The sequence below is a fragment of the Pinus tabuliformis genome, chromosome 9 (genome assembly GCF_031772625.1).
Source record: "Pinus tabuliformis cultivar Carrire ecotype Pingquan chromosome 9, CPIR1, whole genome shotgun sequence".
NCBI classification, from domain to species: Eukaryota; Viridiplantae; Streptophyta; class Pinopsida; order Pinales; family Pinaceae; genus Pinus; species Pinus tabuliformis.
In genome coordinates, this window is record NC_142307.1 from 1,332,722,842 (window position 1) to 1,332,738,995 (window position 16,154).

A 16,154-nucleotide genomic window follows, 5' to 3' on the forward strand; every position below is an offset into this window, starting at 1 on the left:
GTTATGAATAATCCAGCGCTGTGATTGATTTTTTGAGCTTTAAAGTCGATTCAGAAATGGGCAAAACCCTGAGTAGCATTGTTCCACCATGCACAGAACTACGATAATAATTTTAAAAAAAATAAGAAGAAGAAGATGAAGATCACCAGAACCAAGCTGAAACTTTCGCCGGAAAGGGCAGTGTTTTGAGTGCCCCTTATCCTACGCTGGTTGAACCTACCATTTTTAAAGATTTAGGACACCTTTGGATAATGAATATACTTAGGAAAAACTAACTGCATTGCCCAATGTCACACTAGAACAACACTAGGTTGCTACAAATATCATGAGCAAAGGCTCTTCCACTAAGTGAATACCTTAGCGTTACTCTTCTCAAATTTAGTAAAAGTATAGGGCTAGAACAGTGATCAATTCCTTCATTGTTCCACAAACCATAGTATTATACCAGTATTAAAATACCTCAACTAACTAATCATCTTATTCTCTGACAAATACATTTTATTAAGAATTAAACCTCAATCAGCATCACAACAGAGAATGTCACCTACCCAAAGAAGTGAGGAACAAGGACCGGTATTGTGACAATCCAATAAAGACAAGAAAAGGGAAAGCGGTGAGAGATTTTGCAATTTAGAAATTTAAAAAATAAACCCTATCGCCATTTATGCATCTTGCAATGCAGAAACATTATGTTGCTTCTTCCCGAAGAAACACAATGTTACACTCAATGTTCAACATTTCACTATGTAGATGGAAATCCAACTACTTCTTCATTAGAAGAACCACTGTGTGGGCAGCAATACTGCGATTCTCGCCAAGACTGTCAACTTTCTCATGAGTCTTAGCTTTGATATTTAATATAGAAGAATGAGCCCCGAGCAATGCACAAAGGTTTGTTATTATAGCTTCCTTATGGGGACTTAGTTTCGGCCTTTGCAAAATCAATGTCGCATCCAAGTTGCCAAGCTCATAACCTGCCTCATGCATAAGTCTAACCTGTACAGAGGATAAGAACGAGTTACAGACAGACAACATATATTTGTGAAGCTGCTTGGCAAGTGCCCTCAAGTATAATTAACAATGAGATGCAGAATGTTTTATAAAAGCAACTAAAATAGTTACATCCCCTTCATTTACAAAAGGGGATGAAGATGAAAATACTTCAATTAGTCCATGGAACAAGGAATGCCAAAGCAGTATCCACTTACTACAAACACCAGGTAGGTTGCCATCATCTTCTTCATGTCTATGTCTAACCAAACAACTGTTAATTCTCAAATACCAGAAATGCAAGACAGTAAAATAGAAACAGTGCAAGAAACATTATGCATATGCAGATTTAACTTTATATCAGTCCTCTATCATCCATTGAGTAGGTATGGGTCTCCTATTATCCATTGATTAGGTACAGGTGCTCTGTTAATCGAGAAGGGTGCTTTGAGCACACTGGTGATTAATTCTCAAATAAAAAAATATTGCCACAAAATGACATTTTTGTCCAAAAAAGCCTTTCTAAAATGCAGAGTTATATGTATGGGGCCTATATCGATTTTACAAATTTTATCTTGGTCAGTAGTAGATATAAAAGATATCTTAGCTGTCTGCGGATTGTAGACATTGTCTAGGAGAACTAAAGGTTTGACTAAAGAAATTATTGCGACACTCTATGCATCAAATAAGTTACATCTCATGATTAGAAAAACTATACATGAATGAAAAATGGCAGTCTAGTCCTAGAACCTCTCCAAAAGTTACAAGAAAATAAAACATGTGTGAAAGAAAATAATCTGGATCCATATACATTGTTAAAAAGTTGAGGGCTCTCAAATGCTCTCTCTACAAACATAGTTATAACTTATTATCCTTTCGTAGTAAAGAAAAACAAAAACAGAACATGGCAACTGTCAAAGAAACGTCTTTAGATGATCCCAAATTACAGTATGTTCTCTGTGCACCCGCTCTTCTAACAGCAGTCTAGAACTAAAAGCACTCCAGCCATTCATCAAGGATTTCATTCTTGTGGTATTTCATCACTTGCAACAGGCTCCACAAACACAGAGAGTTATCCAGTGGCAAGGCACCAAAGGTCTGCCTAACTACCTGAGTCATCTAGCTTTCCCTTTACTATTTATGTGAATCAAGAATACACTAGAAGTAGAAAATAGACATGCATAATGTGAAAACAATAGTTTATTTATTTTTTATAGTTCTTCATCTTAATGTATATTTCAGGAGATAATCTCATGCTGATGAGCACATTTAACAAATATGACTCTAAACAGGGACTAGATGTATCATGTAATTATGCTGTAAACACACAAATCCACTGTTCAAGGAAGCATGTTTATTTAATACAACGAAAATAAAACCATTCCTAGTTGATAACAGAAATGGTAAATTTTCAACTCAAAAGGAATATTTAATGAAGTTCAATGCATTTACATGGAAGATTGAAATTTTACTATACTTAGCAAGGCTAGGTTTTAGCTATTACCCAAATTGACAACTGACTTAGTAAAGTCATCTTGCCTACAAACATTTCCTTGCGTGTTTCTAAACAGATTTCAAAGGTTGCGTAATTAGAGAAGTCATTGAAAATGTTCCCAATAGTGGTTCTGTACAAGTTGTCCCATTGGGGCTGTAGTGCAGTGATACATTCAAGAATTTATCATGCAGCTGACCTGTGTTCTATCTCTAGCAGACATACTTCATGTCCATGCAGTCCAGACTAGGTGGAAGTCCCCTTACTACTTAATCATGGCATTCTAAGCTGAAGGCAGCTCACTCAGGGGTTCTTCACCAAAAGAAATTCTATGAAGTTTGCATAATCACCAGAGCCTATCAAAATTGGGTTTCATTTTGGGATAAAATTAACAGGTGGCATTTACCACATTGTGGGCATAAGTTTCAGACCTCAGTATACGTGACATCTTATGTATACTCAACATAAAACCCAAATCCAAAAGAATGAAAGAAATGCTCATGCTGAACATGGGAAACCAAAATATCTGGGTATCTCCATCTACCATTCTTCTTTCTAAACTCAACTTTAGAACAAAAATTTAAAGCTGAAAGAATGATTCATACCGCTTCTTTCACAAACACTGAAGAAGCTGCTCCTTTCCACTTTGGATCACTATCGGGGAAAAGCTGTCCAATATCTGGAAGGCTCAATGCTCCAAGAATTGCATCAACAACGCAATGAAGCAGGACATCACCTGCAAATGAAATAGCAAAATTGTCAAGGTCAATTGATTTCCTCCATGGTAACTGCTTTCTTATATATCAAGGGGCCAGAACTGCTTCGCTAGGGATAGATCTCTGTCTATTTAGACGGCCAAATGATTTTGGTATGGAGGTTACTGGCATCGCAACTACTTTATATGACCACAGTGAAAAAGTGAATCAAGCAACTTGCATCCCTCTGATTAAGTCAAACTACACCACAATCATGGGAAAGAATAAACGGAATAGGATTTGTGGATAGTGTTACTCGTGCTCCATTCATCTACCTGAGATAAGGGGCACAAGGGACGGGATGTATTCTCAAAAACCCAGATTAATTTGCTTATAAATACAGTCTACACCTTATATATGGTCCTAATGCAAGTTTACAATTAACAACTGCCTCCATGGAAAACCCTAACAAAGTGAGAAAACTTGTAACAGATATCCTAGTTCTATAGGACCTCGAAAACAAAAGTCTGACTTTCAGTTTTTTTTTTCAGCTCGTAAGACTCGGGTCTGGCATGATGTACTCTGGAGGAGTCTGGATGTCCAAAAATATTATGCATTTTGAATATACAAGAACTTCAGCATGGTAGAATGGATAGGTGGTGCAGTTGCTGCAATAAAGTGAAGGAACATTATCCCCAGGGCTACAGCTTGAGTGGGCCTAATGGTTAAGAGCATGTGTTTTCTCCTAAGAGATCACAGGTTCAGAACCAGAGGGGGTAGACTATGTATACCTTCGTAGACTTAGCAGTCATATCGCTGCGTGGAGGTGGATCCCTTGTCCCACAAACAAGGGGGTCTCATACACCAATTTGGTGTTTGCCTTGGCCGTGACCTTAAAATTGGATAATAATAATAATAATAATACTTTGTGCAGGGTAAGGTTTTCACACAATTTTCCGACTTAGGGGACAAGCAATGAGGGTTAATGGGTGGAAATCATTTCTAATGAAAAATACAGAGGGCGTTAAAAGGTTGCATTTCTTTGGGGATGAATTGCCCTGCAATTATAAAAAAAACCTCCAGTCACTTCATCCTTTACAATACAAACAGCTGGGTATCATTCAATCTCAGCATAAGTCGTGCTCCCACAACAGATAGAGATATTTAACTTGCAGTTACAGATATGTGGGTCTGCTTTATGACAGGGGAAGTTTCACCATAAACTCAAAACAAAACAATAAAAAATAAACAAAGGATTGCAGATTCAAATCCTATGTTGTTACTTCGCATGTGCACAGAACAGAGGCCCTGAAATGAATGATGGGTTGAAAAATAAACCACTAAAAATCGCCCTGGAATAATGGAATGCAAAATCTTTAAGAGAAACGAGGCCAAAGACCAACCGTACACACTATAACCAATTCAAATACAAGAAAACCAAAAAATGGGGGACCTAATAAGGCACCCCAGCACTACGCACAACAGAATCCCATCCGGACATTGCCAAGAAAGGCTTTATTGAAAGGACAGAAAGACCAAACTTAAAGTGGTTAGCAAGGACTTAAGACACTTAGCATTCGAACCAAGCACTCTTATTTACCAAGCTATTGACCCTTAAGAATAGGTTTGAAAGAAAGACTAAAGACACTACCAGTACCTACAGGTCGTTTTTGGTTGGGAGATGCAGATACTTTCTTTTAATAAGTCTCTTCTAATATTTCCTACCTCTACCCTTAATTTTAGTTGAGGTATTAGCCCTTAAGAATAGGTTTGAAAAAAAGATGAAAAACGCTATCAGTTGAGTTATTGGTCCTTAAAAATAGGTTTAAAAGAAAAAATAAAAAAGCCACCAGTATTTACAGTTTTCTTTGGATGCAGATACTTCCTTTTAATAAGTTTTCTTTAATCTTCATAATATGCCTTTCTCTCCAATTCAAGATAATTAAAATTACATGTAACCAGATTGTAACATCTGGAAGAAGAACCCTTTTGGATGGACCATTTATTTTCACAAAATTGCCCATAACTTGCACCTGGTCCCAAATGCTTGAAACAACCCACTTACGAGAACGACACAACCCCACTGGAAATGAAGCATGTCTATGGATATTTTAACCTTGGAGGGGAGAATATCACAATCCTCACAAGACCCTGGTGGCTCTTTCACCAATAGCAGAAATCTAAATTGACAGCAGCAACTCTTTTCAATACCTACTAGCAAACTGACAACTCAAAGAACCAGTGAAGCTAATAGCAGAGGTCCTAAACAACGATCAATTAGCTAACCTATTATTAAAAATGGTCCATAGACCACCTTAATCCCAAATGGTCTTACAAATAAATGGAAAACAAAGTAATTGAGATTACCATCAGAGTGAGCGTCACAGCCTCGATCATGGGGTATGTTTACTCCTCCAATAATAAGGGGTAAGTTGGGCTCCAGACGGTGCAAATCAAAACCATGCCCAATTCTAAATGGCAAAACAGCAGCTGGCTTAGCACTCCCACCACGCGTTTCAGTCGCAATCACAGTGCTTGCAGACACCTCAGATATAACTTCATGTTTCAATACAGAGGCTAAAATCGGACCCCGGATTGATATGCTGTTAACAGAGAAAAAAAAAATTTAAATCAAACCCACTGTAGAATTGCAATCAAACAACACCAATTCCAGCTTGGAATTCCCATTAACTCTGAAAGGCAATGAAATACACGAAAATAGTAAATATAACATGACAGAAAGAAAACTGTATGTTATAACAAACTACTTGTGAGCTCCCGGGGCTTTGAAGTTGATTGGCTTCCAAACGGGCGCACAGAATGCAGTCTGGCAGGGCTGATGGCATGTTGATTTTGGGAGGGTGAGGGGGGTGAATGTTGTGAAGGCCGCCATTATTTCATTTATTCAATGCCTGCATTTCTCCTCTGTCAATCGTGTGGTTTTTTAAGCCAAAGTGACCGCAAAATGCCAAACAACAATGGAATCTACTGTTCTTTGTTCATTGATCATTTAAGTTTGGGAGTAGAAAGATATTCGTTTATTGAACTTTGAATTAGATTGTTCACATGGGGGTAAACGATGTCAACCACTAAACGATATCTCAATAAAAAACAAAAATAGGATCTCCACATAATATTCGTAATTAATAAATACGTGAAAAAATAAAATAATTGTAATTAAGTTACAATAAAATTGTAAAACACCAACCAATTAACAAATTAATTAATGCTAACTTGTAATAATGAACATCCATCTAAACAAAAGGAAGGATAGCAAATCTATGCCAATAATATTATTTTAATCAATTAATGTTAACTTGTAATAATGAACATCCATCTAAATACAAGGAAAAGGAAGGATGGGAAATTTATGCCAATAATATTATTTGGAGTAGTTTTTGGTGGCCATTTTATTTTATTTTTATTTTAAGATAGACAGATATACTTATACATCACCTTACACTGGGTTGTAAAATGAGCCTCTTCGCTCAATAAAATTATAAACAATTAAAAAAAAAATAGTAAGGGCCTACTACTAGCTACATCACTCTAACCCTAAAGGTGAGCCCTGAAGCAATTTATTTCCTCATAAAAATATCTATATATAGCTATATATATAGTATCAAGATCAATCAAATTAAAAATAAGAATAATTTTGTATACACATATGTGATTTTTTTATTAGTTCCATACATTTTGTTTGGTTATCTTGTAATGTTTGGCAAAGAGAAAATAGGTTTATATTGTAGATAATCTTATGGCGTGTGTGTGTGTGTGTGTGTATATATATATATATATATATATATAATGTCTTATAAGTTAATCGAACCGAACCGTTTTCTTCTTAGTCCTAAAATCTAAGCATGCAGCTTATAATGACTTATTACATTGCATATCCATGTATCTATTCATCAAAACACTCTCGTATTAAACAAAACTTGACCTCCATTATCCACTATTATTACTAAGAAGAGTGTTCCTCCATGCAGCCACCATTGAGTCATTTGGAGATAGAAATATGTTCAAATCAAGACACATCATTAATTGAGTTATTAAAGGGGAAAGAGCATTGTTAACTCTTTCCTAGTTTATACCAAAGCTCCTTAATCTCGTGCCTTAGGTAATCAATTTTTTCCTCTGCTCTTTGCAATAGTCTCCTTTGGTCCATATTAGTTTCATGGTTCCTTGCAAATCTTGTTTTTCCATATGTTTCATAATTCTCAGTTGCCTCCTCCAATCAGCAACTCAATAATCAGCAAAGAGAATAAAGTAACCAATCTTGTCCCTACATTGTTGGCCTTCCCCTTCAATGCGATGCACTTCCTTACAAAGCTTGTGAAAACCATGCTCCTCCCTGATAAAAATCACAAACAAAATGAACCAACTAAATGGCATTTCCCTACCAACCCTTTTCCTTTGCCTGGACTTGAATTAGTAAGAAATTTGGTTCCAATTTCACTATTCAACATCCCTAACAACCTATCCATATACATGAAAATAAATAAACACAAGAGGAGGATGAGCGTTAACATGATATCCACCTCTAAATTAAAAACATAAACCCAAATGTTATATATCCTTCCACTCAATATTGTGACTTGCTAATTTTCATATCATGCTTTGAAGAGAGGGATTCCAACTTGGTTGTTCTCCCCAGGATTTGTGCAATCAATGGTAGAATTAAGTTAAGAAATGAGCTCAAATCTCCCCACCCACAAGGGAGTTGCAACACCCATGTCAACATTCCATCATTTTCAATAACCAAGATCAAGTGTGTAATGACCCACTTACAATTACAAACAAAATACAAATATTAGCATACATACGGGACATCCATATGATAGCTACGTATGCATGGGCCTGCATGTATCACACTATATATATACTGGTTAATACAGGGAAATGTCTAAATTAAGGTAATGAACTGATTATTGAAATAAATCCCTGTCTCACCAAGATATAATGGGTATATCAAGTTAGATATTTGATACGTATACCACTTTATATACATATATATGACAAAAATTTAATTAAAAGAGTATGTTAATTTTAGATTTACAAATTATATTAAAATTAATAAAATAATAATATAATTTAATTAAAATTATAAATTAAATTAATTTATTAAATAATATAAATCTTAAATAAAACTAAATCCTATGTACTCAATAAAATCTTTAAAAATCAAATGAGATTTGATTTCATAAAAAGTTCCACGTAACATAAATAAGGACATAGAGATGGGAGGAAGGCGGTGGGAGAGAAATAAAAGGAGGAGGGGAACCTTGGGAGAGGGAAGTGAGTGCAGGGAGGAGAAAATTATGGAGAAAGTCACAGACTGAGAAGAGCCTCAATTGTTCTTAGGTTTTTGGGCACAGGGGACTGGATTGCATCAATTGAGAAGCATAATGGGGCTGAGTACCTAGGTTGTACCTAGGTTGTACCCAGTTTGGCTGGGAGGTTTTGGTTTTTTGGTAGTGAGAGCGAGAGCGGGAGCAATTCTGAAGCATCTTCAATTACAACAAACCAGGTAGGTACTCAACAGCAAATTAATGAATTCTTATGTTATGAATTCTAGTTAAACTTTAAAGCATCTTTCATATTTTTTTTAGTGTAGATATCTGATTAAATAATTTGGAGCCCTACAAAGTGTACCATATAACCACACATATAATCTAGCTGACATACCTTGTTGAAACGACCCAATTGTTTATTCTTGTAACATCCTTGGTTAATATTTTATCTCTTGAAAATAATTGTAATTATTTAAAAGGCTAAGAGAGGGACATGGATTCCATTGCTTGAGGCATGAGATTGCTTGAGTAGATTGATGTTTTAAATATTAGTCATGGTTGGTGAGTGGGCTGACTAGGCCATAAATTAATTGGTAGAAAAGGGACAAAGGCGGGTTTCCTTTGACCCCATAGCAAGCAAGAACAGAACATAAAACATTAAGGCGGCATGGGTTGAGCTATCTATGAGGAGGGATTGTTGCAACATCATGGAAAAGAAGGCAAATGGATGAGAAAAAGGGAGAGATTATTTGACCATGGATACATGCATTTTGGAGGGGAATCAAAAAAACACATAGGCATACTCATAGGGGTGAATCTCCTGGAATGAAGAAGTTTTAGAAGTGGCAAAGAAAGTGGCATTTAGAGCTGCGGTAGAAGAGGCGAGGAAGGAGCATCTCGAGCAGCACTGTTGAGCACTAGAGAGAGTTAAATCCAACTGAAGAACCCTCCTAAAAAATTGATGGGTATAAGCACTACAAAGAGATCATTGGTTTGCCTTAAGGATGAAGGCAAGGTGACCTAGTGGTATTTTGGTTTATTTGTGCATTTGTTGAAGGCATCCCTCCAAAAGCACTCCACCTCAAGCTTTGGAATCTAGCTCGGGGGTGACAGCTACCAATAATAGTGATTATAGCTTGTCTATGTTGGGTGGAGAGTTAAAGTCCCACTCTCAGTTGGAACATTTATGCACTGTCTAAGATAAGTGCTCTTATTTTTTCTATTCACAATAAAATATGTTTGCATTCCTGGTTGAGATGGTGTTATTACTGAAGGAGGCATGTCTACATTATTATTATTTACAGGAGTGACTAATGTCTTGTGTTAATGCCTGAAGGCACTGGAATAACGTGTAGAAATTATGATGTATATTTTCAATTGCTCATTAAGTTTCGATCAAAATCACAAGACACAAACCTACTCTACTACTTTGCAGAAGTTAATTCACAATTGAGAACAAAAATTACAGATATGCAATAAGAAATAAAACACATGCACACAATGTTTTTCCTAGGGAAAGCAATTTGTAAAATCCCCAATGCTTGTTTTCATTAATATGATGAATAGAGATGTATTACAATTGCTTTGCTCAACTGAGCACAACCTACAAGTGAATAACCTATCTATCTTCTCACTGAGAAGCTTTGACCCAGACTTAGTCAATTTTTGCCTATGCTTGAGCCCCTAGCTCTTTGCGTAATTCCTTGAGAAATTAGGCCCCTATTATTTATGAATTTCTCCAAAATGGATTGTGCAATTCCCAAGGTTGATCATTTGATAGCATGCAACACCTATATTGTTATGCAACCAACTCACAAAATAGAAGAAAAGATAGATCAACAACTTAAAAATTATCCTCTTCGAGGGGGAAGCCTCTTTTAAATTACATAAATGAACAATTCTTAGATGATACAAATGATAAGACCTCCTTTCTATATATAGGAGTCTAAGGGGTCACAATATAATCAGAGCCTACATAACAATAATAATGTAAGGGCACAACAATAACAATAATGGGATTTTATGGGGCACAACATAACAACATGGGGGTATGTGGGCACAATAATAACAATAGGGGCCTACACTAACAATAACAATAAGGGGCGACACTATTCCATTCCATAACATTAATATCGGAGTCGACACATGACGAAGAATTTACGAATCGTTTAGATCGCTCTGCTAGGGTTTCTGAGACTGTGTCGGCGGCCTCGGCCCTCTGGGCGTCTGAGCGGGCTCCCTTCCCGTGTCCCGTTTTGCTTTGCTGCGCTGCGCCTCCGGCTGGGCGATTAACTGCGCTGTGTTCTGGCTCTAGGCTTGGATTCTCGGATTTGCAGGGGCGCTGGGGGAATGAGCTGAGTTCCCTTGTTGCGCTCCTTTGCTGCAGTCATGGGTGATCCTGGGGGTGGGGAATCCTCTCCCACCCCTCCGCTTTCCTCTGAAGAAGCCTTCCGGCGATTATTAACGCAGAAAGGAAAGAAACGTCCTGCCCCAGATATCCCAAAATTCATTAAAAAACTTGAGGAAGTGCCTGAGATAGCCCTGCAAGAAGATCAGCCGATCAAAATTGCTCTTGCCCTTGCTGATAGAGGACTGGTCGGGCAATTTATGGGGCGTTGGCCCTCTACAAAAACCACGGACGATTGGATTCAACGCAACTGGAGGCCTCAGCTGAAGAACAGTGTGATCTGTTATGCGGTAGGTAGAGGTTTCTTCATTTTCGAGTTCACCACCAAAGAAGACCGAGATCTGGTTTTCAGGAATGGACCGTATTTCATGGGAAATCAGGGTCTGTATCTCAATAAATGGACCCTGGACTTCGATCCCTCAGTAGATGTTCCGAAGGAAGTTCCAGTCTGGGTTAGGCTCCCCAACCTTCCGATCCACTGCTGGAGCTATCAGTCATTGCAAAGGATTGGGAACGGTCTGGGCAGATTCATTGACAAAGCAGACAATAAAGGCCAATACACTTGTGCAAGAATCTGCGTGGAAGTTGACTTAGAGGCTGGTCTCCCCGAAGCGATTAAAATCACAGTGGGAGAATGGCATCACTATCAAAAGCTAGACTACGAACAACTACCGTTCAAATGCAGAACGTGTCATGAACACGGACACTTCCAACGGAATTGCCCCAAATCCCAGGCCGGGACTAAGGAGGACGAGGAAGGATGGAAAGAAATCAAAAGAGGCAAGGCTATCCCAAGACCATCAGAGAAGAAAAATTCTGGTTCAGGGGAGAAGCCGCAGTCCAATCTGAAGACCAATGAAGATCCAAAAGTTGGAACCTCCTCCGGAGGGAACGCAGAAACCATCGAGACTCAAGAAGCACCTGAAAACTCAATGAAGGAAGCAAAAGAAACGGGTACTGAAATAATCACCCCCCCAACCTCAGGAGGCAATGAAGGAAATAAAGATAATGAAGAACACATAAGCCTGGCCTCCGAATCGGATGAAGACTCAGAAGGAAGAACCTATGAATCAGACAGCTCACAAGTCACCCCTATCAAGTCAGCCAGGGGTCGAAAATCCAAGAAGAAACTGAGAGAGGAGAAAACCTATCGGGATGTTCTCCAAGGATCCCAAAAAACTCTCAAGGGAATGATGAATACAAGGTCTGGGCGCAAGCAGGGCTCGGCTCCAAAAGGAGCCACATTCCCCCAAGCCAATAAATAATGAAGTACGTCTCCTGGAATTGCAGAGGATTAGGCAGCAAGCTAAAAGAAGATGCCCTCAAAGATATAGTCAGAATGTACTCGCCTGAAATCCTCCTAATCCAGGAGACAAAGTTGGAGGAAAATCTCCTCCTCAATGCTAGCAAATCCTTCTGGCGTAAAGGTATTGGATGTGCTGTCAGTGCAAGAGGCGCCTCCGGTGGAATCGCTACCTTCTGGGACAGCTCTATCTATGACCTGATTCAAAAAGATAGCTCCTCCCATTGGATTCTCACGAAGCTCCTCCATAAAGACTCCGGCCATCAAGTAAGTTTGTTCAATATTTATGCTCCTGTTCTTCCTTCTGAGAAAAAATTCTGCTGGGACTCGATTTTGTCCTATCTCTCGCTGAACAACCCTGAAAACATTATTATAGCTGGTGATATGAATGTCACTCTTGCTGCAAATGAGAAAAGGGGAGGATCCCCGGTCAGGGACCCAGCAAGAGAATGGGTTGAAGATCTCATGTTGGGATGGGAGCTGGAGGATATCAAGCCCTCATCTGGGAAGTTCACCTGGTCCAACAAAAGGGTGGGCCCAAATCATATCGCAGCTCGGTTAGACCGATTTCTGGTTCAATCCTCTTTCCTGACTTGTGGTCTTATGGCTTCGTCCAAAATTCTGCCAAACAGCACCTCGGATCACAATCCCATTATTCTTGAGCTCTCCACGGATGAAAATCTTGGCCCCATTCCCTTCAGGTTCAGTTCATTATGGCTTCAGCATGAGGGGTTCCAAGAGATGGTTTCAGAAGCCTGGAACAGACCGGTTCAAGGTTCCCCCTTCTATGTGTGGGAAGAAAAGCTGAGGGGGCTCAAAAGAAGACTCAAGGAGTGGGCAAGAACGCTGAAATCTCCCTCCTCCAAAAGGAAGACGGCCCTGGACAATCTTGCTGCCCATCAATTATCTTTGGAAAATTCTGTTGTCACCCAAGACCTTCTTCAGAGAGAAATTGACCTGCAAAAAGAATTTCACAAAGCAAGCAGGGAAGAAGAAGAACTCTGGAGGCAGAAATCCAGAGCTCTCTGGTTACAAGCTGGGGACAAAAATACCAGCTTCTTCCACAAGCAAGCTGAAGCCCGCAAGCAATTCAAATCTGTTAAAGAAATTCATCACCAAAATGTAGTGGTTAAGGACTTCGAAGAAATCAAGCGGGCAGCTCACACTCACTTCAAAGATCTTTACTCCGCCCCTGATGAACCACCATTGGATCCCCAGGTCTACCCGATGAATTTGATCCCTCAATGTGTCCAAGATCCTATCAACGCTATGCTGACGGCTCCGATCAGCATGAATGAGCTTAGAAATGCATTGGACAGTATGGAACCGGACAAAGCTCCGGGTCCGGATGGGTTCCCTGTTAGATTCTATCTTTCCTGTTGGGCCATAATCAAAACTGACCTTCTGAGAATGGTTAAGAAATCTCAAACTTGTGCAAAGATCGGAGGCGGCATCAATTCAGCGTTTCTGGCCTTGATTCCAAAAGAGAAAGGAGCAGCTAATTTCAGCAGATTCAGGCCAATCTCGTTGTGTAACTCCAGTTACAAGCTAATAACCAAAATTATAGCCAATCGCCTCAAGAAAATCTTACCTGCCATTATTCCTGAAAATCAAGGTGGATTCATCAAAGGGAGAAAGATTCTTGACAATATAGTGCTGGTGCAAGAAGCTGTTCATTCAAGCTATCATCGAAAGGAGAAAGGTATGGTGATTAAGCTTGACTTGGCAAATGCGTTTGACAGGGTAAAGCATGAATTCCTGTTTATGGTTATGAAGAAAATGGGCTTTTCTTCAGCCATCATTAACTGGATAAAAGCCTGCATTGCCTCTCCTTGGATTGCGCCTTTAGTAAATGGGCGTCCTTCAGATTTCTTCCAAGCCTCTAGGGGCCTCAGACAAGGTTGCCCATTGTCCCCGCTTCTTTACGCGATTCAAGCCTCAGTTCTTAGCTTTCAACTGGACCATAACCTTCAGACTCAAATCCTTCCTGGACTCCGCATGGTTCACCAGGTCAAAGACATAAATCATGCCCAATTTGCTGATGATACGCTATTGTTGGGTGGGGCAAGCATAAACTCTGCTAAATCCTTCAAGAAGGAGCTGGACAGCTACAGAGAAGTCTCGGGCAGCAAGATCAACTTTACAAAAAGCACAGTCTATAGCTGGAACTGCTCGGTCAAGGAATTATCAGATATTGCAAGGATTCTCCATATGGAAGGGTCCTGGGCCTGGGACTCCTTCAAATACCTGGGGATCCCAATCTTCAGGACCATTCCCAAAGTTTCCCATTGGATGCCCTTGCTGGACAAGATTAAAAACAGAATTCATGCCTGGGGAGCTTCATGGCTGAATAATGTGGGGAAGATCATTTTGATGAAAGCGGTCCTCTCAAGTCTTCCGTTATATCAGCACTCCATCCTCCTGGCCCCTAAAACCTTCATCAACAAAATGGAAGTTCTTCTCAGGCGCTTCCTGTGGGAAGGGGGAAAAAACAACGAAAGAAGGCTGCACCTTGTTAAATGGGATACTATTAAAAAGCCATTTATGGAAGGAGGATTACAAATCCGCGATCTGGCTGCTCAAAATCTGGCTTTGGGAACCAAGCTGCTCTGGGACATTGTCTCTGGAAAACTTAGTTGGAGCAAGAAGGTCCTGTGGAGAAAATATTTCCATGGGAAGCGCCTCAGATGCCTGGACCATCCTCCTCGTTCCTCCAAAGGTTCCCCTGTTCTTAAACTCTGCATCAAAGCTTTGGAACATTTTAGTCATAAGCTGTATTGGATTCCAGGTAATGGGCAAAAAATAAGAATTTGGGATGATCCTATTCTAGGTGACCAACCGATGAATCAGGTGGAAGAAATCACCAATATCAGAGACTGGCTCCAAGATCGCAATCTGAACACTCTCTGGGATATCTCCTCCTGGTCGGAGGATGGTCTCTGGGAAAGCTGGCATCTGGGGGAGGTCCCTCAGTGGCTGGAGGGTGAAGCCTCTGTTCTTTTGGATAATCTACAAGGGAAAGCTCCAGTAAAAGCTTCAGTAAAAGACAAACGCGGGTGGGGATCTGTCACAGGTTCGTATTCTGCTTCCGAAGGATACAAAAGTATTATGGCCATCCCGAATGTTCCCCCAAATCCGGCTCAATGGCAATTTATTTGGGATTCCCCCTCTCTTCCCAAAATTGATTTCTTCTGCTGGACATTAGCCCACAATAGTATTCTCACTCGAGATAATCTCCGCAGGCGCGGAATGGAAGGACCATCTTGGTGCAATCTTTGCAAGTCAGAGGAAGAAACAGCTGATCACTTGTTCTTAACCTGCCCTTTTGCATCAGAAGTCTGGAAGGGGGTCCTTATGCTAAATTCTGATAATTTCGAGCTCCCCAGGAACATCCAAAACCTTTTCCAATCCTGGAGAAAATTATCTCTGTTTGGTCTTTCCAAAAATATCCACCTCAAAAATTGCTGGCTGTGGATCCCCAAGTTCGTATGCTGGAAGCTGTGGCTGGAAAGGAATAACAGACTATTCAGAAACGAAAGCTGCAATCCGATCAAAGTCATCACCAAAGTTAAAGCTCTTTTAGGAGAAACTCTGGATGCCAACTCTGCCAAAAAAACTGGGAAAGCTCTGAACAGAGAAGAGGAACTCTGGTTGAATGGTTTGGTCCCAAACCATAAAGATTGTGCTACCATCGCTACCAGCGTCCTCTCCAATTGGGAAATCAGGCTGGAGGAGCAAGAGTTCATTAAATGGAGGTCGGCTCTGAATGAACATTGCCTGTTTTTTGATGGGGCCTCCAAAGGCAACCCTGGTTTCGCAGGAGGCGGCGGAGTTCTATTGAGTCCGGATGGCTCTGAGGTGTTAAGGTTTGCTTGGGGTTTAGGCAAGGAATCCAACAACAGAGCGGAGGCTCTGGCTTTGTGGCAGGGGCTCTCTCAAGCGATCAAAGGCAACTTCCTTTCCATTTCAGTCT

The 16,154-nt window shown here is 39.9% G+C and overlaps 1 protein-coding gene across 1 annotated transcript; it reads right to left on the reverse strand.

The window, feature by feature from the left end:
• Positions 1-469: 469 nt before the first annotated feature.
• LOC149153435 (2-C-methyl-D-erythritol 2,4-cyclodiphosphate synthase, chloroplastic-like) lies at positions 470-6,175 on the reverse strand. The gene is made up of 4 exons (XM_089438701.1): positions 5,946-6,175; positions 5,545-5,780; positions 3,088-3,218; positions 470-996 (listed from the first exon to the last, which is right to left on the reverse strand). The coding sequence occupies exons 1-4, from the start codon at positions 6,068-6,070 to the stop codon at positions 763-765; spliced, it is 726 nt and encodes a 241-aa protein (XP_089294827.1). The 5' UTR covers positions 6,071-6,175; the 3' UTR covers positions 470-762.
• Positions 6,176-16,154: the final 9,979 nt, after the last annotated feature.

Excerpts from the sequence above, each read along its gene's own strand:
- LOC149153435 (XM_089438701.1), bottom strand. The coding sequence starts at position 6,070 with ATGGCGGCCTTCACAACATTCACCCCCCTCACCCTCCCAAAATCAACA. Across the intron at positions 5,781-5,945 it reads AAAGCCCCGGGAGCTCACAA|CATATCAATCCGGGGTCCGA; the intron begins GTAGTTTGTTAT and ends CTCTGTTAACAG. Across the intron at positions 3,219-5,544 it reads CTGTGACGCTCACTCTGATG|GTGATGTCCTGCTTCATTGC; the intron begins GTAATCTCAATT and ends TTTCATTTGCAG.